The 25,839-nt window shown below is 38.3% G+C and overlaps 2 protein-coding genes across 3 annotated transcripts in view; one reads left to right on the plus strand and one right to left on the minus strand.

The window, feature by feature from the left end:
- Positions 1 to 25,839, plus strand: part of LOC135689972 (uncharacterized) — a 259,196-nt gene that overhangs the window by 190,912 nt on the left and 42,445 nt on the right. The gene's annotated exons all lie outside the window — the stretch shown is intronic.
- Positions 624 to 2,630, minus strand: LOC148959619 (uncharacterized). Its single transcript, XM_089110117.1, has 2 exons — positions 2,320 to 2,630; positions 624 to 2,163 (listed from the first exon to the last, which is right to left on the minus strand). The coding sequence occupies exons 1-2, from the start codon at positions 2,628 to 2,630 to the stop codon at positions 624 to 626; spliced, it is 1,851 nt and encodes a 616-aa protein (XP_088966243.1).

A 25,839-nucleotide genomic window follows, 5' to 3' on the forward strand; every position in this document is an offset into this window, starting at 1 on the left:
ACTTTGTGAAAGCTATATGGTCCCTTTTAAACCTTTTTGGCAAGGTGTTACATATATCCTTAAAAAAATGATTTTTCCTTCATGAATTTACATCATGGACAGGCCAGCACAGAAAGGAGCCACTGTTTGTTAACTTTTGGATAATTCTTACTTTTGAATTCTTACTTTTCAAACAAATCTATATCAAATTGTAGTAAGCCTATACAGCTGAAGTAAAAGTTTAAATTGGGGATAACTAAATTTAACAATAAAGGAGGGTAAGGGTGGCATTTGAAGTTGCATGTCATATATTTATGATAGTTGAAAAAGTCTAATTAGACTATTCCAGATTTTTGTCTTATAAACCTGACCAATCTAGAAACTGTATTGAACAGGGTTGCCAGATGGTCTGGAAACGAGCAGGCCAAACCAGCTTAAAAAAGTGGCCAAATTGGTCAAAATTAGGCCAAACTAAAATGACGTCATGAAGCATCGCTATGCGCATGCGTAGATATACATTAGGAAAACACATCATGAACCTCGAGAGCTGAAAGCAACTGAACAATTATAAAAGATAAACAAGAACAAATTTAAAGTTAATAACAAACAAAGCATGAAGCAAAAATAATAAAGTTTCACACAAGCTATTCATCTTGCATCATCACATCATCATCATCATCTTCATTTATTCCTTCTGTTGCATACATGGACGAATTGAACAGCTCTAACATCCTTTGAATGACACGAAAGTCTTTGCAACATTTATTTTCGAAATGCAAATTCGTTTTGATGCGCACGATTGCCTCAAGCATGACAGGAGACATCTTGTTCCTTGGCTTTGTTTTGACTGCAGTAGCGTAAGAAAATATTCTTTCGACAACAGTATTGCTGGTTGGTTTTGTGAGGCATGACAGTGCATAGCTTGCGAGTTCTTTAAATGGCCTCTCGCCCAGGGCGTTTTTGTATAAGAATACTGCAGCCCAAAATTTTGAGGAATCTTGTGGTATTCCTTCCTTCATCTCTTTGGCCCAGTCAATAAATTTTATCTTTCGATACTGTTCATCAATAGTTGACAGAACATCGCCTTGAATAAGGTGCTGCATGGGCAACTTTGCCAATGGCATACATTCCACTTGACTGAGTACACTGGAGGGGCTAAGATATGCAATGGATTGAAAAATCGCATTGGAATCTGGTAAGCGCTTTGCTACTTGAGCTGCAGCCTCCAGTAACAAGTGATGGCATCTTGCATCAATTTCCCTTCCTTGTTGAGCAGTTAGTTGCTTCCTCCCCATCATTTCGTTGCGTTCAAATATGTACTTAGCACCATAACCAACTTTATCTGATGCTACGTGGCTGCCATCAGGGAGATAAACTCGACTAGTCAGGCTGTTATGGAACAAATTCAGTTCTTTAATCATACAGTCTGGATCTAGGTCTGTTGCTTGGAAAAATGCATTTATCCTTTCAAATTTGTTTACTATGGGTGTAACGAAGTGAAAATACAATTTATTCACATTGTCTTTCATCATTTCTGCAATTAAACGTGCTTTGTATCTTCTAGAAGCATCAGCTTCTATTTCGGCAATTGAGAAGTAGGTTTTTAGCTCTTCCCAACTTACTAAGATGCTGTACAGCAATTTACCTCTGACAAGCCATCTTGTTGTGGAATTCTTCTGAAAGGCGCCACTTACTTTCACGGTTTCATCATCGCCATTGATGATCTTGAAGAGATCTTTGTATGCTTCACATCTTAGTGTGCTTTTTGAAAACCATTTTGGGATCTCGCTCAGCAAAAATCCAAGATTAGCAGGGAGTTTTTCGAAGGCATGTTTTATGCATAGGGAGAGTGAATGGCAGATACATTTCATAAGGATGCAATTTGGAGACACTATCTTCATCCTGGAATAAACAGAGTCATGCTTTCCGACCATTACAGATGCTCCATCGCATGCCAAGCCAACACAATCTTCTAAGTTTAATCCAGCATCTTCAAGACTTAGTTTTAAGGCATTGAATATATCTTCCCCAGTGGCGCTTACGAGGGAAACTAAACTGATAAATGCTGTGCAAATTTTCTCTTGCTTTTCTCTGAAATATCGCACTGTTACACACAAATATTTCTTGCATGATACATCTGTTGACTCATCTATGAGAACGGAGAACTTCTTGCCAGAAACATGGCTACGTTACTCGTCGTATAGGGCAGGAGAGATTACGCGTTTGATTAATTGGCTGCATTTTGTTTGATGAAGGTTCAGTTCTCCCAGTTTGCTCTTATCTCCGTGTTTCACAATTATTTCACCAAAATGGTCAACTGCCCGAATTGCACAATGACACGTTATAGCAACAGCAAGCTCAAGCTCGATCTTCTTCAGGACCTCATCATCTTTCTTCAAAAGAGTAACAATTTTTCTGTTCGAAGAAACTGCAGTGGAAGCTTTTTTATGTTTAGTAGAAGCCTCGTGTTGCTGAAGATGACAAAGCTTTGGGTTAACATTGACTTTACATAAAGAGCAGTATGCTTCATCTGTTCCATCCACAGCTTTTGTTACCCAAGGATGCTTTCTTTGCCATTGCGGCTTATACTTTCGAGCACTTTCATAGTAGCCTTTCCACTTAGTACCTTTGGGTTCCTTGCTTAAACTCATTATTGAAATCGAATTGAAATTTAACAGAGCAGTGAGTATTGCAATCGCGTGAATCTAAATGAAAGGTTTCTGATGTTTAGGGTTATATGAATCAAGTTTTTAGGGTCCGCAAGGCTTGTTGGAAGTGGTATATCCGATAAAACAGCCGATGTTTTGTTATGCCTCACATCGAGACATCCTGTTATTGTAGAAAACTAACTCGTGAATGTCAATTGAATATTTATAGCGCAGTGACCCCTGTAGCTGGTTATTCACAGCTTAACGTTATGTTAAGTGGCAAGTGATGAATTACATCACACTAACAATACAAAGCCCATGTCATGAAACTGCGAGAATACACTGTTTGAATAAAACTTTCCAAAGGCCAAAAACAAAGTAAAAAAATTATTAGGATAAATTCGAGAAAACAGGCCAAAAAAGGCCAAATTTTAGTCTCAGGCCAAATGTTATTTTTTCAGGCAAATCAACATGAAAAAAGGCCAAAATTGAGAAATTTGGCCTTAAAAAGGCCAGTATGGCAACCCTGGTATTGAAATAATTTTTAATAAACAACAGAGTTTAAAGTCTGTAGGGGAAAGTTCACATATTTTGCAGAACAATTATTCTGCAGCTGATAAAGAGAGGAACAATCGAATAATGTGTCGCGTTATCAATGAAAACAACTTCATTAGCCAAACCATTAGACGAGTAAACAATCGGGCAGAAAAATATACTTTCATACTAGCAGTTCAGCATTCAGTTCATCGGTATTCAACATAGGAATCAGTCGCCCGTTAATCTCTTACAAATGCAAATTCCGCTGCAATTGGTTTATTCTCTAACTCCAAAATTTCAATCACACAACAGTAAATTCAATTATGCTTTCATCGTCCTTGTCCAAGTCTAAGAAAATCTTATTTCATTTATGCCACCATGATATACTGTGCCTCAAATGACCGTACAAATGAAGGCCGAAATCAGAGTGCCTCATACAGCCAATCCTTGTTGTTTACCATTTCTTTCTCCCGAACTTTGGACTCTGTCTTGTTACAAATAAAATTTATGCAGCTCAACTGAGACAAGTTTTGCTGTCAAAAATAATATCATTGGTATTGCATAAGCAAGCAGGAAATCCACATTCACATTGCCCCGCCATAATACTTGAACTGGCCTCCTTGCTAGTGTCTCATAGCAAAACGAGAATGCACAGGGCAATTTTTGCAGTCCTCCTCTCGGAGATAGCAAGAAGAAAGGTTTTCAAAACAACGCTCTTTGACCTAACTAGGTGAACCCTTGACCAATCAAAATCACTACTGCTTACTAAATGTTATGATGATCATTTCGACAAGGTCCTGATCCCCAGATTGAGCAGGACTGCTCTTTGTTCTAGACTATTGTGAAGCAGGACTAAATTTACAGAAGCCCATTTACAGACTTAATCACAATAATCGCCCAGTGAAAACCAGGCTTTAGGTCCCAGCCACCGAATAACGTTTTCATGTTGTTTTCATGTATGTTTCAACATAAGCTATAGAGGAATATTACCATTTTTATTTTTGTGTAATCTGTTCTGAACAAAGCTATGTGCATCCTTAGGGCAGAGAAACATATACATCCGACACATCAAATATATTACTTCGAGGCAATGCTTTGGCTGGCACCATCATTCCAGGGGTATGGAAGGAGGAATTTTCAACATCTTATCAGCCGAATACCATCTCCTTCTGAAATTTCTATAATCTCTAAAATTGCTACTTGTTTGGGGATCAATTCAGACAATTGTTTCTACTACTTGATTTTAATCGCAGGTCATTTATACCCAGTGTTTGTGAGAATAATTATGGTCTTCTGTGATTTCATGAAATTTGGTGTGAGAATTTTAATAGTAGATCACAAATTTCTTTGGCTGGAATTTCACAAATTTCTTTTATCTCAATATCTCACTAAGGTGATCTACTTTCTTGTGCAAAAATGTATGAGAGACAACAAGTTTTTATTGATTTTAGCCTTTTTAATTTCCACTAAAATATGAAATATAATATCAAGCAAGGGCCCCTGCCCCACTTTTCACCATGCTACTGCAGAGATTTTCAAATAAATATTTCCAAAAAAATTACAGGTGGCCTTGATTCCAACACAAAAAGGTTCTCGATGACTTCCAACAGTCCATCGTTGTTTTGTTTCTTTCTCTTAAACGCACTTTTCAAACACTGGCTATCTATGGTTAGCATCGCGTTCACTCTTCACTGAAACTGACACGATTCTCTTCAAACTGCAAAAAAGGGGTTTCTACTTGAAACTCTTGTTCCATTGAGTGGTATTGGAAATTCACAGTTACAACTTTGCTAGTTGCCCTTAAAATACTTTGATTATTCTTAGCATAGAGACTACTAAATTCCTTGTGAATTTTTCTTAGAAAAAAGAGAAAATATTGGCTTACAAATATTCTGGTGTTTTAAGCTGCATTTTTGAGTTTGCCCCACGACAGATCATTGATCCAGCAGAAATATGATCATTAGGCAAGCTGATCATTGATCATTAGGGTTTGAAGAATTTTTCCAATCAATGTTATCTTTCAAAGCCAGGACCACCCGGATTTACCTGAATTTGGGTCTCCAAAAAACCAAAAAGTGCATAAAGGCTTGCAGAGCTTCAAAGATAGCGAAAGCGAAAACGAAAAAGCAATGATGGTGCAAATCCAGACAGAAAGTTTAAGCGACCTTGATGTGTCAGATTTTTTAAAAGAGAAAACATTGCTAGAAGCACTGAACTTCTTGCAGTAGCAAATGCCAAAAGGGAATCTGGGAAAAAAGATCTTGCAGCTTCTTCGTTATCACGGAAACCAAAGCAGGTAGAAGATCTTATTGGCACAACATGGAAGTTGGTAGAAGCGAGCAGTGACAAATAGAATGGAGCTACTGGAAAAAGCTGTTGAAGGGGGGATTGTGCTGCAAAATGTAATGGAGAGTGGCTTCAGTGTGCATTGGAAGTTTTAAGAAACAACCACATACACCCTTATGTATAAGCAGCATCATTAAGAGAATTGCCAGAGAAGGGGCATGGAAAATTTAGAAACATAATTATTATGGGGCCAGCAAATTGTGAAAAATCGTTTATGCTTAAACCACTTCAAGGCATATACAAGGTTTTTAGCAATCCATGTTTGAGCTAGAGATAAATATGCATGAAAGTATTCTGACTGTCGCACACAAGGGTGTGGTCGGAAATATCATTCTTGACCACAGCCATAGTTTTTAAGGATATTTGCCCCCTTCTCATTTGAGCAATCGACACGCACATTAAATTGGCGCACATTAAATTTATTTAGAACGTTCTCAAACTGTTGTTTATTCCTTATCTGAGTTTTTGTGACGGAGTCACTGAGTGCCACGAAGACACGTGATGAAAACTTACTTAATCTTTAGAAACATTACGTATGCGGTTGTTTTGTTTAAGACTTCCTTTGTTTATCCCCCGCTGACATTGCTTTGTAATTATAATTCATGGTATGCATAGAAATTTCTGGAACATTCGATGGTAATCTCGCAAGTATGATGTAATCACGGTAGGTATTTTTGTAAAGTTACGTAATAATAAGTAGCAGTATAAATAGAGGCTGTGTGCCCGTGAAGAGGGAATTCTTTTCTTAGTGGTGGTTAGTGAGTAGAGTTGTAATGATTTTAGTGATTATTTCGGCGTGGTAAAATTAAAGAAGGTCCATTTCTTGCTTCGTGGACTGTTCATGTAGTTGTTGCGTTCAAAGCAATATTGAGTTCACTACATTTTGGTACCAGAAGTGGGGTCATTTATCGCCGAGGAAAAATACTTCGGTAGGCGAGGATCACGTAAGTGGAGTAAAAACAGTTTAATTTGGTTTGAAATACTGTGGTGTGTTGGAATAGTACCATGGCAGCCGGAGGGAGACGAAGGAAAAGGCAGGAAGAAGCCCAGCATACAAGCGAAGAACGAGGGGAAAGTGGAGTAGTTTTAGAAGTACTTAAATGGATGACAGAAAACGAAGAAAAAGAGCGCCTCTATAGAGAGGAGCAGGATCGAAAGAGAGACGAGTAGTTTATGCAACTAATAGCCACACTTGGAAAAAAGCAATCCGACAAAGAAGAGCAAGTAAAGGCACAAGAGGCGCAGCGAAAACAAGAGGACAAGGCCCAGTTGGAAAAAATTATTCGTCTTCAGAATGAAGAGCGGGAAGCCAGAGAACGAGAAAATAGAGAGAGAAATTAAAGCAAGAGAACTGGAAAAGGTAAATCGTGAGCGAGAGAAAGAGGAAAGGTTGGCCAGAGAGGAGGAAAGAAGACTTGCGTGGGAAGCACAAGCTGACAACGAGAGAAGGCAATTTTTAGAGAAATTCGCAGAACTCAGTTTATCTAGCCAGGGACAAGAACCAATGATAAACCTTGGGAAGCCTGCTCTTAAAATGCTCTGTGAAGATGACGATATAGAGCATTTTCTCACCACATTCGAGCGTGTAGCGGAAACATATGGATGGAAAGCAGAGGTTTGGTCGGTGAAATTAGCACCATTGCTCTCTGGAAAAGCACAAGCCGCGTATGCCAACATGGACCCAGAGAAGTCTCGCATTTACGAAGAAGTGAAAAAAGCCATTTTGAGGAGGTACGATATTGATGAAGAAACCTATCGTCAGAGATTTCGAGCCACAAGGAAAAGGAACGAGGAGAGTTGCACTGAACTGGAGGTGAAACTGCGTGATCTATACTGCAAGTGGGTACATCCCTCTACAAGTACAAAGGAGCAGATTTCCAATGCTATCATAATGGAGCAGCTACTAAGTTCTCTGCCATTAGAGCTACAAATTTGGATCAGAGAGCGAAAGCCTACAACATCAGAAGAAGCTGCCATATTGGCTGACGATTACCTGTTAGCACGAAAGGCCACAATCAGGGGACAGGGTACCCAAGAAATTAGATGTCATGGTTGTAAAAAGACTGGCCATATTTTAAAGAACTGCCCTGTACCAAAACAAGCAGATACGACGGTACCAGTAGGCAAAAGAAAGCCTGAAAACGATACAATACAACATACACCTACAAGGAGCTCGACAATTCAGTGTTTTAAGTGCGGGAGACCAGGACACATTGCTCTCCATTGTCCGTCAAATCAGGCCCACAACAACAACAACAGAGGGAGACATACGGGATATTGTGTTAAACATAAAGACAAGTTGATCAGATCAGCACAATCATTTGACTTTGGAGAGCATTCAGTTGGTAAAATTCTAAAGGCTTTCAGCTGCAGAGGGGAAATAGAAGGGAGACTGGTAGACATTCTTGTCGACACTGGCTGTTCAAGGACACTTGTGCACAAAGACTTGATACCAGAAGGCAAAATCGATGAAGAAACCAGAGTTGATATACAATGCGCACATGGTGATTATGTCAGCTACCCGACTGCCGAAGTCAGCATAAAGATTCAAGACAAAGCGTTCTTGCAAAGGGTTGTGGTGTCTCCGAATCTTCCAAGACCGGTTCTGTTAGGCATGGACATAGTAAATGATGAGAAGTTTGAGAGGGATGATATTGAAGCTTTTATAGTAGTGACCAGAGCACAGGAAAAAGCACGGGAACAAGAAGAGGCGATACAGTTGGCCAGGGAGATCTGCTCGGGTGCAAAAGCGCGGGCTTTAAGCGATGCTAGCGGAGAAGGCAATCAATCAGAGGAAACTTCAGATGTAAATTACGAGATAAATTCTTCAACTCGAGATGTGGATAGAGACGACAATACCGAGGGGACCGTTGAATCGTTGTCTGGGTCAAAAGAAGTACAGACGGCGGAAACAGCAAAGATAAATACAAATGACGAAAATGAAGGAAGTTTAGAGATGAAGAATTTCAGTTGGAGCGCCGCAGAGATAAGAGAAATGCAGGGGAATGACACAACATTGGATAAATGTAAGGAGTATGCGCAGTTGAAGTCATCATTAAATGGCAAGGTGAGGTTTATAGAGAGGGAAAATAGCTCAGAAGATCAAGAGGAGAATGACTTAGTGGTACCTTCTATAAACAACGAATTTTCTAAAGATGGCTGGGAAGCAGTAAAAATTGAGGAAGATCTTAGTGACAGCCAATCAAGAACATTGCATGTCCTACTACAAAGATTCGCAACCGTTTTGAAAGACTCCCCTGGAAAAACAACAGTAGTAGAACACCAGATTCACACAGGAGATGCAAAACCAGTTAGGAAAAGGCTGTATCGTCTGCCACAGTCACAGTATGAGAAAATCAAGACGGAAATCGAAAAAATGGAAGAGATGGGAATCATCCAGCCTTCAAATAGTGAATGGGCAGCTCCAGTAGTGATTGTTCCAAAAAAAAGATGGATCGCTGAGAATATGTATTGATTATAGAGAATTGAACAAGGTGTCTTCATTTGATGCATACCCGATGCCGCGGGTTGATGAAATTCTTGACAGGCTTGGCAATTCAAGGTACATCTCCACCCTGGATCTGACAAGAGGATATTGGCAAGTCCCATTAAGTCCTGATGCAGTACCAAAGACAGCATTCACATGTTGTAATATAAGTTTAGAATAAATATCGTTGCTCTTTTGTTCTTAATATTATTATGCTGTCCGTAGTCGATATTGGTTTTAAAGCACGCTTAGCTGCATATTGTTGTGTTAAAGTAATTGATTGATGGATCTATTGTTTAGCTCAGTTGGAGTTGGGAGAGGCGTGCTCAAGTTGGAGAGTAGTTGATGATCGAGTAGTTTTGAAGTGAAGTTTTCAAGTGTTTAAAGTTGTCAAGATCGTTCGTTATCAAGAATGGAATTTATTATAATAATAACTTGTAAATAGTATATATATATATATCGTGTTTATTTCATTGTGGATTTTGCTACCATACACCGACCAGCCTTAAAAAGCACAACAATTTGGAGGTCCCACCGAGATGCGATGTTTACAAAATGCCTGGTAAGATTCCTGCAATTTCGAAGTTTAAAGGAGACAATTCTCTTAGTTTTCGACAATGGTCGTTGCAGTTTGAAGCACAACTGAAAGCGTTAGATGTAAAGAACGAAGGAACTAAATGGAGGGATTTGCTACTTTGCTGCACTGAAGCTAGTGCATTTGCGACCGTTTCAAATGCGATTTTGGCCGATGGAGAAATATCGTACGCTGATTTGAAGCATGAACTTGAAACCAAATATTGCGGTGCCGAATATAAGAGAACTTTGGAGACAAAGCTTCGTTCACTTGTTTTTAAACCAGGCGTAAATATCACAACATTTGCATTTGAAGTTAAATCAGTCGTACAAGAACTGTATGGAATTTCGGACGGTAACGTGATAGATTCAATAGCACAAAACCACGTACTATCGCAGCTGGACTCTTTGATTCAGGAGCCAGCCAAAATTTTGCAGTTAACGGGGAAATGTACACTAGAGAGCTTACTAGAGCTTATTAATTCGAAAGTTGCAGATAATCTGTATAATATTGCAACGGCAAAAGCAAGTTTTGAGACGGCCGCGACGAGTTATTCTAGCAATGATCGCATTGATCGTTTGGAAAAGATGGTTGAGAAATTATGTTTTCGCATGGATGAGATGTCTAAGGGTGCGGAAGGATTGAAAAAGGCGGAAGCATGCTCAAACTGTGGAGCAAACGGTCATGACAGGTCCCGCTGCTATAAGCTGAAAACATGCTACCAATGTGGTATGAAAGGACATATTTCCAAACATTGCAGACAAAAACGTGAAAATAGCCATGCACCCAAGAATGGCAGAGTCAGTTCATCGGCGGGTCGAATGACAGAGGAAAATCAAATTAATGTTGAGAATGGTGTTGCGTTAAAACCAGTCCCTCGAATAATGTTGAAACTGAACATTGGTGGATCTGATATGGACATCTTATACGATCCCGGAAGCATGTATACGATGATCACTCGCCGCGCATACGACGAATTGAAAATCAAGCCACCTTTGGTTCACGTAAACCGTAGCGGAATTGGAATTTCTGGTGAAACTTTCTGTTTGGATGGTGTTGCGTACTTGAATATCAAATTTTTATGTGAAGATGGAACGTCATACATACTTGAATACCAGCTGGTACTGGTGTCATCAGCTATTTCTTCTAACATTTTGGGCATTGATACCGAGTTGAATTTTAAAGGAGCTGTCAGAGATCATTTTAATAATTTAATAACATTTGTTCCCTCGTCTGGAGATCAAGTTGTTATTAAATATTGGAAGGAGAAGAAGGACACGAATACTGCATATGTTCATGTTGCCAAGGCAACTATTATTCCTGCAGAATCTATCAAAATGGTACCATCAAAGATAATCAATTCAAAGAAGGATGTTTTAAAGGACGCTCCATGTGTATTTGAACCAATTAAAGAGAGTCGTGATGGCCTGGAACTTAGCGATGTGTTTCTGCAGAGCGCTTCAAAAGTTGTTGATTTACCAGTGTTAAATGACAGTAGCGAAGATATGTTGTTATCAAAAGGTGAAGTCCTAGGAGTTATCAACTCAGTAGAGCAAGCACAAGAAACAATATTCAGAAACAGTGCTCCAAATGCATTAGCTGTACACGAGTCTACTTTATCAGAAGATGAACTCAGCCCTAAGTTTCAACACTTAGACGAAGTAACTAGATCTACAGTAGTACGCATTCTAACAGATTACCAAAAAAATCTTACAAAGGTGCCTGTTGTCAGTCATGCTCATCATGAAATCCATCTCAAGGAAAATGTACCAGTTTCACAGCCAGCTCGACGTCTTCCGTACAATCAGCGTAAAGAGATTTTATCACAAATTGTTCGTCATTTCAGAGTACCTATCGATATTCTGTATGGTACCTTTGATGAGAACACTGAGTCAAATTTCAGCTTACAATCATATAAAGATAATTTGAATTCAATGTACGATACTGCAAGAGAACACATGAATCAACGACAAGCTCGTTATGCTGCATATCATGATTAGAATGTTATTGATGATAAACTGTCTGTTGGTGATTATGTATATGTTTATTTACCACGACTTGCGAGAGTTAAGCTGATTGCTAAATGGAATGGACCATTTAAGATCATAAGAGCATCACATCCAGTCTACAGCATTGAAATTCCTTCGAATAAAGGTACATTGATTAAAACAGTTACGCGTGATAAATTGAAAAGAGCTCCGGAATCTGTCATGAACACTACTGTTCTGCATGTACCTACAGATGATGTTACCAACTCTCAATCCTCTGATGAGATTTTTGCCGAAAGCGACAGGGAGGAAGAGCTTGATGAACCATGTTATAACTTGCGTCCAAGAAGGAATGTTGTACGTTACAATGAAGAACTAATTTCGTTCGTTACAATGATTTCGTAACATTTTATGCATAAAGACACTCTTTTCAAGGGGGGAGGAGTGTTGTAATATAAGTTTAGAATAAATATCGTTGCTCTTTTGTTCTTAATATTATTATGCTGTCCGTAGTCGATATTGGTTTTAAAGCACGCTTAGCTGCATATTGTTGTGTTAAAGTAATTGATTGATGGATCTATTGTTTAGCTCAGTTGGAGTTGGGAGAGGCGTGCTCAAGTTGGAGAGTAGTTGATGATCGAGTAGTTTTGAAGTGAAGTTTTCAAGTGTTTAAAGTTGTCAAGATCGTTCGTTGTCAAGAATGGAATTTATTATAATAATAACTTGTAAATAGTATATATATATATATCGTGTTTATTTCATTGTGGATTTTGCTACCATACACCGACCAGCCTTAAAAATCACAACACACAACACCTTTTGGTTTATTTGAATTTCAAGTTATGCCTATGGGAGCTCCTGCTACTTTTCAGAGGATGATGGACAAGATACTTAAAGGAATGGAAAAATGTGCAGCAGCATTTTTAGATGACGTCATAGTATTCAGTGCTACATGGGAGGACCACTTAAAACATTTGGAGGAGATATTGACGCGTATCAGTAAAGCGGGGCTCACAGCAAATCCAAAGAAATGCTCATTGGCAATGAACGAGGCGCATTATCTGGGACATATTGTTGGAAATGGCAAAGTTCGACCAGAAGATGACAAAGTGAAAGCCGTCAGAGACTTTTTGAGACCAGAAAGCAAAAAGCAAGTGCGCTCATTTCTTGGTTTAACGGGATATTACCGAAAATTCATACCCAGTTATGCAGACATCGCAGCCCCATTAACGGACCTCACTAAAAAGGAAGTAAAAGGTGCGATTCAATGGACAGATGATTGTGAAAACGCGTTCAGAAGACTTAAAAAAGCTCTTCATCACCGGTCTTGAGAAACCCTGACTACAGCAAAGAGTTTTTACTACAGACGGATGCTTAGTCAAATTGGAGATGACAATGAAGAACACCCCGTAATGTATCTTAGCCGCAAGTTACTTGATCGAGAGAGACGCTATGCTGTTGTAGAGAAAGAGTGTTTGGCTATCGTATGGGCAATACAGCAGTTGCGAGTTTATCTATATGGCCGGAAGTTTTCAATTCAGACAGACCATGATGCATTAAAATGGTTGGACCAGATGAAAGAGAAGAACAGCAGGCTAACTAGATGGAGTTTGGCATTACCGATGTATAACTACAGAGTAGAGTATCGGAGAGGACAGGATAACTCAAATGCGGACACATTATCAAGGATTTGAACACGTTTTAAAAAGACAGTCAAAAATGTACCATTTTTGTCTACCAAAGGAGGGGGAAATGTGACGGAGTCACTGAGTGCCACGAAGACACGTGATGAAAACTTACTTAATCTTTAGAAACATTACGTATGCGGTTGTTTTGTTTAAGACTTCCTTTGTTTATCCCCCGCTGACATTGCTTTGTAATTATAAGTCATGGTATGCGTAGAAATTTCTGGAACGTTCGATGGTAATCTCGCAAGTATGATGTAATCACGGTAGGTATTTTTGTAAAGTTACGTAATAATAAGTAGCAGTATAAATAGAGGCTGTGTGCCCGTGAAGAGGGAATTCTTTTCTTAGTGGTGGTTAGTGAGTAGAGTTGTAATGATTTTAGTGATTATTTTGGCGTGGTAAAATTAAAGAAGGTCTATTTCTTGCTTCGTGGACTGTTCGTGTAGTTGTTGCGTTCGAAGCAATATTGAGTTCACGACAGTTTTCAATTGATACTACAGAATCATTTGGGTTGTTTCTTAGCCAAGCGTAAAGCAAGAAAGCGTATTGACGGTTTTCCTTTCATAATCAGGCAAACATTTGAGTCGTTTCTCTCGATTTGTTTATGGTATACGATGACAAACCAGGCCACGCAAAAAATGAAAAATATCATTACAATGAATTTTCATAACTAACAAAATAGAACAAATGTACACAAATATTCATAAAAACCTGCACTATTAACTAGTATTTTTAATAGCTAAACCAAATCAGCGTGTAAACATGTATTTTACTCCGAAGAAACCCCTTCGAATTCAGGGGAATACCCAAGCAAGTAAACTTTACCCGGAAATATCTGAAAGCTGATAAAGAACTGAGAATCCACATTGAAAAGATTCACTTTGAAAATTTTGTCCAAATAAAAATTTCACTCTGCCAATGTCCTGAATATCATTTCAAGTCCTGAATAAGAGCCAAATCGCAGGTATCACCCCAGTCCAGGGCATTTATTGACATTTGTAGGCCCTTGATCCATGGAGGAGGTAATGAATGTCGAAACTTGAAAACATCCCGTGTCCAATGTTACTCTGAAAATCTAGCGACCTTTGTCTTCCAAATTATCAGGTTTAACATACTCGTTATACATGTAGCCAGTCTACTCCATAACACAAAATTCCTTTTCGCCAGTGAAAAAATTCCCCATGCCAAGCATAAATAAGCTCAAAACTGTTCAAAGTAAGCAATGAGGACGGATTAATCTTTGCCCAGTGGTGCGACCTTACTAAAAAAACATACTGTGCACCGAAGTTCGCACTATCTAGCAATTTCATTGGTTAAATATTTTAAAACAAAAGCTGTGCGAATCAGTGCGAACGTGCTACTAATCATACTGTGCACTGAAATACCCTAATCTAACTACATTGGTACCCTGTTGTTTTTTAGTCAGGATGCTTTGAGATTTGAATCAGATTGAATCAAGATCGAGATTGAATTAGAGATGGTGTTTAAGATTTTGCTTGTGTTTATGGCCAGGTTTGAATCATGCATGATTCAGACCTTGGATCTTCCTGCTCCTGCACGGTGTTCAGTTTTCAAATATAACTAAAGCATAATTCCCAAGCAAATACACTTAAAACACAAATGTGAAATTTTTCCAATAAGCGAGAATGTTGTTGTTAAGGAAAAACCTCTTTCGAGACGGATTCTTAGCATAGTTTTAAAAGTTTGACTGTCGCATGTGCAAACGGTGCGAACGTCTAGATCCGCCCCTGTGCATCACCACTGATGCCCCAATATTTGCAACAGGTGAGTCAGAAGTTACATACATTGGCAAATACAACCAAACAGATGATAAGGAGACAGAGATGATGGCAGATTGCTAGAAAGTATTCAAACTCAGTCACCAATTTAAAGAAAAGGATCAAAAGGACATTCCACCCTGTTGTAAATGCTTTGCAAAACTAGCTGTTTTGGGAAAAGATGCCTAAATAACATGACTGCAACATTTCCTGCACTTAACCACACGTAACCCCACACTTAACCATATGACACTATGAGAGTAAGTACCAGAGAATGACACAAAACCACACGTAACCATCAGTTATTAAAAAATATGTATAGACCTTTCTTAATTTGAAAACGATGGTTACTGTTGGAAAAACCACAAAACAGTGTAGAATTAACAATGCTGTCAAATATTTTATGGTTACATGTATCGTTATGTGTGTGGTTACATGTGGGGTTATGTGTGAGCAATTTTTTAAATGGTGAAATACATGAACAGCTTCTACATCACATAGCTGTGTTTGAAACATGCTTATAGCTTTGTTTTGTTTTAAATACCTTATCTTTACCGACATATTACAGTCATATATCACAAAATTTTATAATTCTTTAAATGTTAATACTTTATTCTGTCACCTTTATTTTTTATTACCATGTCTAATCTTTTTGGCATCGATTCTAATTGATTGGTCAATCACAGCGCTGGAAAAATCCATCATAGTTTGCTTTATATAGTTACAAAATTCTCCAAAAGTCTCTTTCATGATTTTTCAGTGCATCCTTTTGAAGCTTCTTTCCAATGAAAAATGTGTTTGATCGGGTTTGGGTCTTGAGACCGAGCATGGATTTCAAGAACTTTGCATCCAATTGAATCAACTCCTCCAAGTGCTCTCTTGCTGTTTTTGTTAGGGTCCCCATCTTGAAAAAAGAGCTTCCCTCTTGGATTGGCTGAGACCTGAAACATGCCAGGAAAATGCTCTCTGATAAGTTTATAACGTAAATTGCCATTTATAGGTGAAGTATACTGAATTCATGATATTGCATCTCTTCCATATGAAATTGCTACCATGAACCTGACCATTCTACTTCCTGATCCTTCTCTTTTGCCCCTTTCCATGCAGTTTAGGCTCAGACTTGCATAACGTTTCTTCTTCCATGTTCATGTTAGTGTTTGTGCCGTTATTACTGTTTGACAGGGTTTGTCTTGTGCACCAAACCGGTTCCATCAAAAAAAGGTTACCCCTTACTTTCCAAAACTTTCAGGCAACTTCTGACATTTCCGAGCAAACTGCAATCTCTTCTCAAGATCTTTCTGTTCCAGTTGCCCCTTTTTCCTGTACTGTGTGTAAGAGTATCCTTCTTTTCATAAAGCTCGACATACATTTCTATTACTTATTTCCTGTTCTATAATGCCAAAATTCCTTTGAACATTTTTAGAGGTAAAATTTCCAAACGTTTCTCTCAATGTCTTTACAATTTCTTGTTCTCTACCTGCTTTACTGTTTATACTTCAAAGTCATATTAAATCCACCCATCCCACATCTGGCCCAAACTTTCAAGCCCTACTTGTGTGGTTTCTTTGGCAAGTACTGGCGAAGTGAAGATTTTGCTTTTGTAGGTATCATTTATTCATCTATTAAATGAGACTCTTCAGGACTCAGGGCTCTGCATTTTGAAAGCAGGCTTTCAACCACGGGGCGAACTTTGTAAAACTTGTCAAACCTAGCATCACCATGAGTTGGGATTGCAAGGTTGTCATTTACATGAAAAAAACGTTTCAGCTTTTGAAACATTGCTAAAGGCATTTTGAAGTAGCAACACATGATATTGTTTCTTGAACAGAATAAAGGTTTGTTTGGCCAACATCATTGATATTGACCCTAAGATGGCGGCGAGAGGTGCGTTATTTTGTTATGAATTATGAATTATGAAAAAAGTTATGAATTCAAGTTACGTTAAGATTGGATGGCAAGCAGCAAAATAACAACCTTAGTAACTTATGGAACCCAAACATGTGCTCCAGTGGATGAATATCTTGGGAAAGAAAGGAATTTTTGAGTAGTGTAGGGGGGCTGAAGCAAGTTAAAGCTTCATAATTTGTCATTTCTTTATACAAAAGGTTTTTCAGTTGGAAAAAGGAAGCAGCCTTTTCAATTCCTCCGCTCCGCTGCCCAAGAAAGTTCTCTTGCTGCTGATCTTGTGTCATCAAATGTGAAATCATCTTCTATTTCTTTGAATAGGGCAGTCTTCTACAAATCAGAGGCAAGCAGACACATAATAAATCGTTTAACCCTTGGAGGAAGATATCTCACTGGTTACAAGCTATTTCGGGCTTATTCACAAAGCTCTGCAAAAATATATTTATATATTTGCACGACCCATTGGCAGTCTCAATGCCAAGGAAAGAAAATGCTGAAAGAGCGCAAGGAACAAAAATTGTGACTCAGACGCAAGACAAAGGCACATGGGAGCAAGAAGAAGGATATTTAGAGAAGCAGGAGGCACCAACAGGTAAGACAAAGAAGATATATAATTATTTAGAATGTTACATCCGGGTACACCCTGTCCTAGGTGTAGGTTCGTATTCTATGTTAGGAGACAGTGACACCCTTTGGAGGAAATCTTTTTCAAAAAAGTAGTCTTTGGCCATGCAACAAAATCTTGTTGCCAGAGTTGCTAAAGCATCGGCAGTTACAGGATTGCACGCCCTGTTTGTTGTCAGAAACGTCTTGGGACCCCTCCCCCCAAATCTCTTGAAAACGACAGCTAGTTAGAGCTCTGATAGCAGGTAAGCAGTCAATTGGCGGAGACCCATCAACCCTGTTGTGCTTTTTTAACAACCTCTGCCTTAATCACCTACAAAATTTGGTGGCAGCATGTGGCAGCCACTAGCACTGGAGTGTAGAGTAATATTTGCATGGTGGCACCAGAGAAAATTTGAAGGTTGTTACATCTCTCCTCCTGTCTATTTTGCACCTAAGAGTAGTTAATAAAACTCAGCCTATAATAAAAAATCATGGCCTTGCGGCTGAGTCTAGATAGTATCGTCACTTTGTCATACAGCAACATATCCCTCAAATAATTTATACTGAAATTTTAAGCTCATAACTTGTTCCCGATCCAAATAATTACATATCATTTTACCAGAATTTGAAGCAGTGTACAAAACATGTGTATCTTGTTCATAGCTCTGCTGTTTTATCCAACAAGCAGAAACACTACATAAGTTGTTTACACCTGCAATAGATTTACTAGCCACTGCTATAATCTAACTTCCACAATGATTCAACTTCTAAGCAACATTTCCCACCTTAACCCATTCACCTCTACAATATTAAAATAAATGTCAAATATTAACTGCCTTCCCTGACAAACCTTCAACAATCTATACCCATTTTTCGACATAGTTTTGGGTATCCAATTGGCAAAAGCAAGGAATTCTACGGCATTTGCTGGGAAGAGTTCATAATAATTCCATTCCATTTCTGGCTTTGGAGCTAGTCAGAAAAATCAGATAACAAATCATTTTCGCAACCATCAATGCCATATAAAATTACGATTTAAACATGCCCCGAAGAGAGTATTCCCCTTTTTCACATCATTTTAATGGGCACACTATCATCTGATACATACTAATAGGATTAGCTTTGTCAAACTTGTAAATTTTGTGAAAAAGAATTCTTCAAAGAGCAAATTTTGGTGGGGGCTATGTTTGCTATGACGTTGTATTTTTTTAGTTGCTAGTTGCTGGATCCTTGTGCACCCGATCCAAATATATCTTAGGTGAAGGTAGGATACAATTTTGAAACACGATTACATGCTTCAGGCCTCTTGCTAATCAGCTGCACAATGCATTGCAGGAGATGTCTGATGAAGAAGAGCTAGGGCAATTCATGGAGGAGAAAGTAATGAAAAAGGCAAAGTAACAAGAGATAGAGTTGGTAGTGATGAAGCTTTTTTAGCTATCGGAACAAGAGAGCTATATTTGCTTAATGGCAACAAGCGTAGGACAATGTTCCCAAGACAACAAAATGGAAGAAGTAGAAGCTAGGTGCCATATGGTGAAGTTAGGGCACACGTGCAAGTGGACAGACGAATGAAGAGAGTGCAGTTTAGGAGTAATTTGACCGGAAGGGAGGTACAGGAGGCCATCAGAGGTGTTTTGTGGATGGAGATGAGGGAAAACAAACACAAGTAATGCAGCTTTTCAATTCAGCAACAATGCAATAAGAAATTTTAGTTTTTAAAACTTTATGAATCGTCAAAAGCAAGGTATTCTACGGTATTTGCCGGGAAGAGTTGATATTCATTCCATTCCATTTCTGGCTTTGGAGCTAGTCAGAAAAATCAGAGAACAAATTATTTTCATATAAAATTATGATTTAAACAAAGCAAGCATCAATGCTATATAAAATTATGATTTAAACATGCCTTGAAGAGAGTATTCCCCTTTTTCACATCATTTTAATGGGCACGCTATCATCTGATACATACTAATAAGATTGGCTTTGTCAAACTTGTAAATTTTGTGAAAAAGAATTCTTCAAAGAGCAAATTTTGGCGGGGGCTATATTTGCTATGACATATTTTTTTTAGTTGCTAGTTGCTGGATCCTTGTGCACCCGATCCAAATATATCTTAGGTGAAGGTAGGATACAATTTTGAAACACGATTACATGCTTCAGGCCTCTTGCTAATCAGCTGCACAATACATTGGAGGAGATGTCTGATGAAGAAGAGCAAGGGCAAGTCATGGAGGAGAAAGTAATGAAATAGGCGAAGTAACAAGAGATAGAGTTGGTAGGGACGAAGCTTCGTTAGCTATCAGAACAAGAGAGTTATATTTGCTTAATAGCAACAAGCGTATGACAATTTTCCCAAGACATTAAAATGGAAGAAGTAGAAGCTAGGTGCCATGTGGCGAAGTTAGGGCGCAGATTCAAGTGGACAGACGAATAAAGAGAGTGCAGTTTAGGAGTAATTTGACAGGAAGGGAGGTACAGGAGGCCATCAGAGGTGTTTTGTGGATGGAGATGAGGGAAAACAAACTCAAGTAATGCAGCTTTTCGATTCAGCAACAATGCAATAAGAAATTTTAGTTTTTAAAACACGTAATAGTTCATCATTTGGATGTAACTTGTGATAGGGGGGGGGGGTTACTTGTTATGGGGGTTGCCTTTTAAGTTCTGACGGCTAGTTTGAAAGGGTAGGGTGGCTGAAGCAAGTTGAAGCTTCATAATTTGTCATTTCTTTATACAAAAGGTTTTTCAGTTGGAAAGGGAAGCAGCCTTCTCAATTCCTCTGCTCTGCTGCCGAAGAAGGTTCCCTTGTTGCTGATCTGGTGTCATCAAATGTACAGATCAGAGGCAAGCAGACACATAATAAATCATTTAACACTTGGAGGAAGATTTCTCACTGGTGACGAGCTATTTTGGGCTTATTCACAAAGCTCTGCAAAAATATATTTATATATTTGCACGGCCCAGTGGTAGGGACGTGTTCAAATGCAGTCTCAATGCTAAGGGAGGAAAATGTGGAAAGAGCGCAAGGAACAAAAATTGCTACTCAGACGCAAGACAAAGGGACATGGGAGCAAGAAGAAGGATATTTAGAGGAGCAGGAGGCACCAACAGGTAAGACCAAAAAGATATATAATTGTTCCGAATGTTACAATGTTCCTGGGCCACCCTGTCCTAGGTATAGGTCCGTATTCTATGTTAGGAGTCAGTGACACCCTTTGGAGGAAATGTTTTTCTAAAGAAGTAGTTTTTGGCCGTGCAATGAAATCTTGTTGCCAGAGTTGCTAAAGCATCGGCAGTTCCACGATTGCTCGCCCTGTTTGTTGTCAAACCCTCCCCCCCCCCCCACAATCTCATGAAAAGAAGAGGCAGCAAGGAATTGGAAGAACTATGCCGGTGCTGATGGATTATGCAGAATGCTGAAAATTTGCTGTGTCGCTCAGCTACAGTTTCCTAGAAGCCAGACAAAAAGAGCCGGTAATCATTGTCCAGTTCGGTAAGAGATTGTTGAAAAATTATCCTTACAAGTAAGTTAATTATGGAAAGTTGATCGAATTGAAAGTTGAAAGTTAGGTTAGCAAGCCTTTGACCCCCTGTCAGGCCGTAATGAGAGTAACCCCCAACCTTCCCTCCCCCCTCCCCCCAGGAAAAAAAACTATTGTCAATTTTCTCCAAGGTAAACTCCTATGGTCAGGCAGAGAAATAAGACTGAAAGGGCAATAAAGTAAGAACTGTCCTATTAATTGGCATGGCAGTATGAGTAGCTATTAATTGAACAAACTGACTATTAACCATATAGCCTCGTCATTCTAGCTTTATGTTGTTTTAAAGTAAAAATGGTCATGTTAGTTCAAAGAGTTTTGTCAACCAATATAAATTTGTAAACAGAAACGCCTACTACCTCGCAGTATTCGCATGCCAAACTGCAAATTGTTGACCTAGTCTTGACCACGTTGGCAAACTAATACCAACCCATAAACGAAGGGATAATAACATGTGATTGGCAAAATTTTGGGCTTTAGGGTCACAGCGATGATGCAAAATACCACAAGGAATAAAAAAAACCAAACTGGGAATCTACAGGCATTGTTAAGTTTTCTTGTGAGATATGGCAATAATAAAATCTTTCCAGATCACTTGGTGAATGCTCCACGTTCTGCAACTTACAAGTCAAAAACTACGCAGAACCAAATCATTAAGATTTGTGGAGCCATGACAGCTGAGCATTTATCAATTGAAGTCAAGTCAGCAAAGTATTTCTTAGTGCTTAGTGCAACTGTCGCGGTCAAGGTTATGATTGGGCAGCAAATGTCTGGGAAGTGTAGTGGAGCTGCTACGATCATTCAACGGCAATATCCACAAGCATGTTACGTCCACTGCAAATCTGATGTTGTAAAACTTGTTGTTGCATCTGCTTGCTCTATCCAAGTTGTTCAAAATATAATGACCTGTCATGAGGTTGAGAAAAAGTAACAAGACGTTGTTTAACCTAAACTAGGCTTTAATTAACCCATAACCACTAATAATTAAAAAACAACTACGCTTCAATGCACTAATTAGTTTGAACTAATTAGCAATGTGTTCTTTGTTGAATGTCAACACAACCTGTTCAATTATTTCTAAGGAAGGTGTCAACTAAACATAAAGCTTCAAGCAGAATATTAAAAGACTAGTTTCACAACATGACCCTCATCAGGTCTGTAAGTGCCTTATAACACACCCAAAGCGTTTTCAGTTGTAAATACAAATGATCCAAGAGATTTTGCCTACCGCCCGTCATGAGCATCTGATTCATGTTTCCCGCACTCGTTGGCTTGCAAGGATACATGGCCTAGACACGTTTATTGAAATTTTTTAGGCAATTGTCATTTGCTTAGAAAAGGTGAAAGGTAACTATGACAGTACCTGGAACAGTAATTCTGTGAAAGATGCTAGTGGTTTGTTTTATGGGACAGTTGCTTTCGAGTTTAGCAACACTATTTAGATCCTGAATAGTAGACGGATTCTAATAATGTGACTTATAATGTGATTCAAGGTACACAGAAAAATTTAGCCTGAGTATACATTCCATTGCAAAGTTCCAAATGGCTACGCCAGAGAAGGACTAGGTGAGACATCTCTGTATAATTGTTTTTGTACTTTGTACTGATGAAAAAAGTTTGGGGGGGGGGGGTTATGGTAATTGTTCGGGAAATTTTTATATTTTACTTTATGTAACCAAAAATTAGTTTCTAGCATAACCTGTTGGTATAAGAGGTACTCACTGGAGTAAAAAAGGCGTTTTTAACGGTAAAAATTTTTTAGTCAAATTTTTCACTTGATTCCAACCACACCTTAGTGTCTTGTGGCGCCACTGAAAGTTCCTTGCTTCGCCTGCTTTAAATGCCAGCTCCATTACTGTCTCTTGAGGAAGAATAAAAGGGGATGCTAATGAAATGCTGTCATATATTCTAAAGAAATTTTTTAGTTTCTGATCTATCATTCTCTCCAAGACTTTCTTCGGAAAAAAGAGAAAAGGTGGGTTATTTTGTTGAGGCACAATAACAGCTATAAAATTAATTATCATATGATTTTAAATCTGCATTATTGTATCAATTCCTTACACTGATTAATCACATGGCCATACTAGCATTTTCAGTCCCAAGCATAAATGGGTTTTTTTATGAATAAATGTGACAATGAAATCTTTTAGAATATGGACAATCATTCAATGCTGAAAACCTTTCCTCTGTTGTAACAAAAATGCATTTAATGAGTCTAATCAAAATATTGCATTGCTATGCTTATGAACAAAAAGTAGTTATTTATCAAATTTTAATATATAAGTGTGTCTCTTTAATTATACCTCCTCGATTTACTTGCTACATGTGGCATCAACCTGATACTTATACAACCTTTCTCTCCAAATGAATATCCAAGGCTGAAGAGCTATTTCAAGGTTTTTTTAGATTTGGAAAAATTTTTAGATTTAGATTTGAATATGATTTTTTCTTTTATTGTATGTCATTTTTTATTATGCTTCGATTTATTGCTATTTCTCTTATTTTTCTGGAGGATATCTGGTTTCTTACAGGTATAGATTTAAGAGTTGTACAAGTACTGTACTGTGGCGTTTAAACAAATTGTACTAGTACCAGAAATCTAAGATTTGTACAGGTACAGAATTCCAAAGAATTGATCTGTACCAAAAAACATCATTGTTTGGATTTTCTTGTAGCGAAGAGAAGTTTCATTAGTGAAATGATGTTTTGAACTTTCAACAATGATAAATAATATATTTTACTCAGATTATTTGTTATCAGATCCGATAAATTAGTTATTTGTCAAAGATTCTTTTATGTCTCCATTTATGATACCCAGCTTTGTCTACTAGCCGATAAATAATGGGATTGCTCTTTGCGTTATCCTTTCCTGTATCCCTGTTCCCCAAAACGTCTCGAAGTAATTTCCTTCGCTGCCACTAATGGGATGGAATGCAGCGCAGTGCCCTATTTGAATTTGGTGTGAACGCCCTCTCATATCATAACCAAGGATCCTAACGAGTAATTGTCAAACTGGGAAAGGCTAATTCAAAAGTGGAACCTTTTTTTAGAAGCAGCCTAAAATATTACCAGCATCAATTTTCTTCCACTATTTGAGGCTGGTCATTATGCTTAAAAAGGCAGATTAATTGGGATAAACCTAATGCTGCTGAGGGGATACCTCAGCCCATGGGGCATAATCAATAATGGGGACTTATTCACAAAAATTACTTAAGGATGGGGGCTTATTCGAGGGGAGGGCTTATTCGAAGGTGACGGATTACGGTAGTTCTCTTAGGGCGTTTTCCAAACGCTGCATCACGCATATTACGTAATTTCTATTATCTTTCTAGGGATTCTTCACCCCGCATTACGTTCGCAACTGTGCGTGACACAGCATGCCTATCTTTTGTCTAAGGATTAACCCTGCATACAATTTGCTGAGGTAATGGTAATCTGAGAGAAATAAGATTACCTCATGCCCCTTTCAGGTACCATTTCTGCTATGTCATGATTTCACAACTGCTGACATAGCCCCCGCGTGTACTTCCTTCTACATAACCTTTGCCTATATATACCTCTTTAGAAACGTTGTTTAGAGATTCCGCTGCGTTGTACGTGTCATGCCCTATTTGCTTGTGAAATACAGTTATCAAAGAAGATAAGAACAATTTTGGATCCTTAAACAGAAACCAGATTTGTTTTCATTAGCAATAAATCGTGTTTCTTGTAACCTATCCAAAAGGAATTATTCAATCAAATTTTTGAAGAAATCAATGAAAACTTCGGTAAATTTGCATTATAGATGGAAGGCTTCGCTTTTACAGTAAGTACACTCTACTTTTTCTTAAAAGAACCAGTAAATTTAGATTCAGGCTGAATCAAATATATCGTTTTATTTTGAAAATCATTTTGAAACTCTGAGGCTGGATTGTTCTTAATTTGTCCTTAAATTAATAGGGTGTAAGCAGGGCGATTGCTAGCTTTTTCGCTCTAGGGAGGTGTACATGCCTCATTTGCTAACAAAGTGAGTGACACAACCTTCATTTGCGGCAAAGTTTGAATATTCACCGAAAAGCACTAATACACGGCTAAAAATCCGCATTTTACAATAGCTCAGTCTTAGCTTGTTCTTTATTTCTTCCTAACTTTTTACCAATTTCAAGGCCCGTGTTCTTATTTTTATTTTGAATTTTGAAGCAGCTTCAATCGCAAGTGAAGTTTACCAGTTATAAATTTCTAAAAAAATCATGTATGTAGATGCTTTCTTTAGTTGCTCTGACCACATTTTGACAAGCTGGCTAAAGTTACGCACTAGAAGACGCACTCCATTGCTGGTACAGTGCAGATCTAAATTGTACCACATATGGGGAAAAATTATGTAACCTTGAATTCTAGTTAAAGTTTGTTCAAATCGAGAAATAGAACGGAATCATCTTATCTGGCGAAATAGCCGTTGAACCAGGAAAGTTGCAGTTCTGCATTGATATGCTCTTGATAGATTTTCATTGAAAAATGCTTTCAATTTCTGCTCTTTTTGGCCCGACACGCTCTTCCATGGTACGAAATGTTGTAAATTTGGCCCAGTGGCGGATTAATCAAACCTAATACATTTTAGGGCCCAATTCTGTCAAGAAAATTGATATAATATTATAACAAAGCATTAACATCCTTAAAGTATATTGTAAAAGCTTGTAGCAACAAGTTTAAATGTACGACAATTACAAATTAAGATAAAATGTAATAAAAAAATGTCAAACATGCCTTTTTGCGCAATAACATGCCTAA

This window comes from Rhopilema esculentum, chromosome 9, assembly GCF_057945365.1.
Source record: "Rhopilema esculentum isolate cy_ngs chromosome 9, ASM5794536v1, whole genome shotgun sequence".
In the NCBI taxonomy this organism is placed as follows: Eukaryota; Metazoa; Cnidaria; class Scyphozoa; order Rhizostomeae; family Rhizostomatidae; genus Rhopilema; species Rhopilema esculentum.

Coding starts and splice junctions, on each gene's coding strand:
- LOC148959619 (XM_089110117.1), bottom strand. CDS start 2,630: ATGAGTTTAAGCAAGGAACCCAAAGGTACTAAGTGGAAAGGCTACTAT. Junction 2,164..2,319: donor GAGCTTGCTGTTGCTATAAC/GTGTCATTGTGC, acceptor CGAGTAACGTAG/CCATGTTTCTGGCAAGAAGT.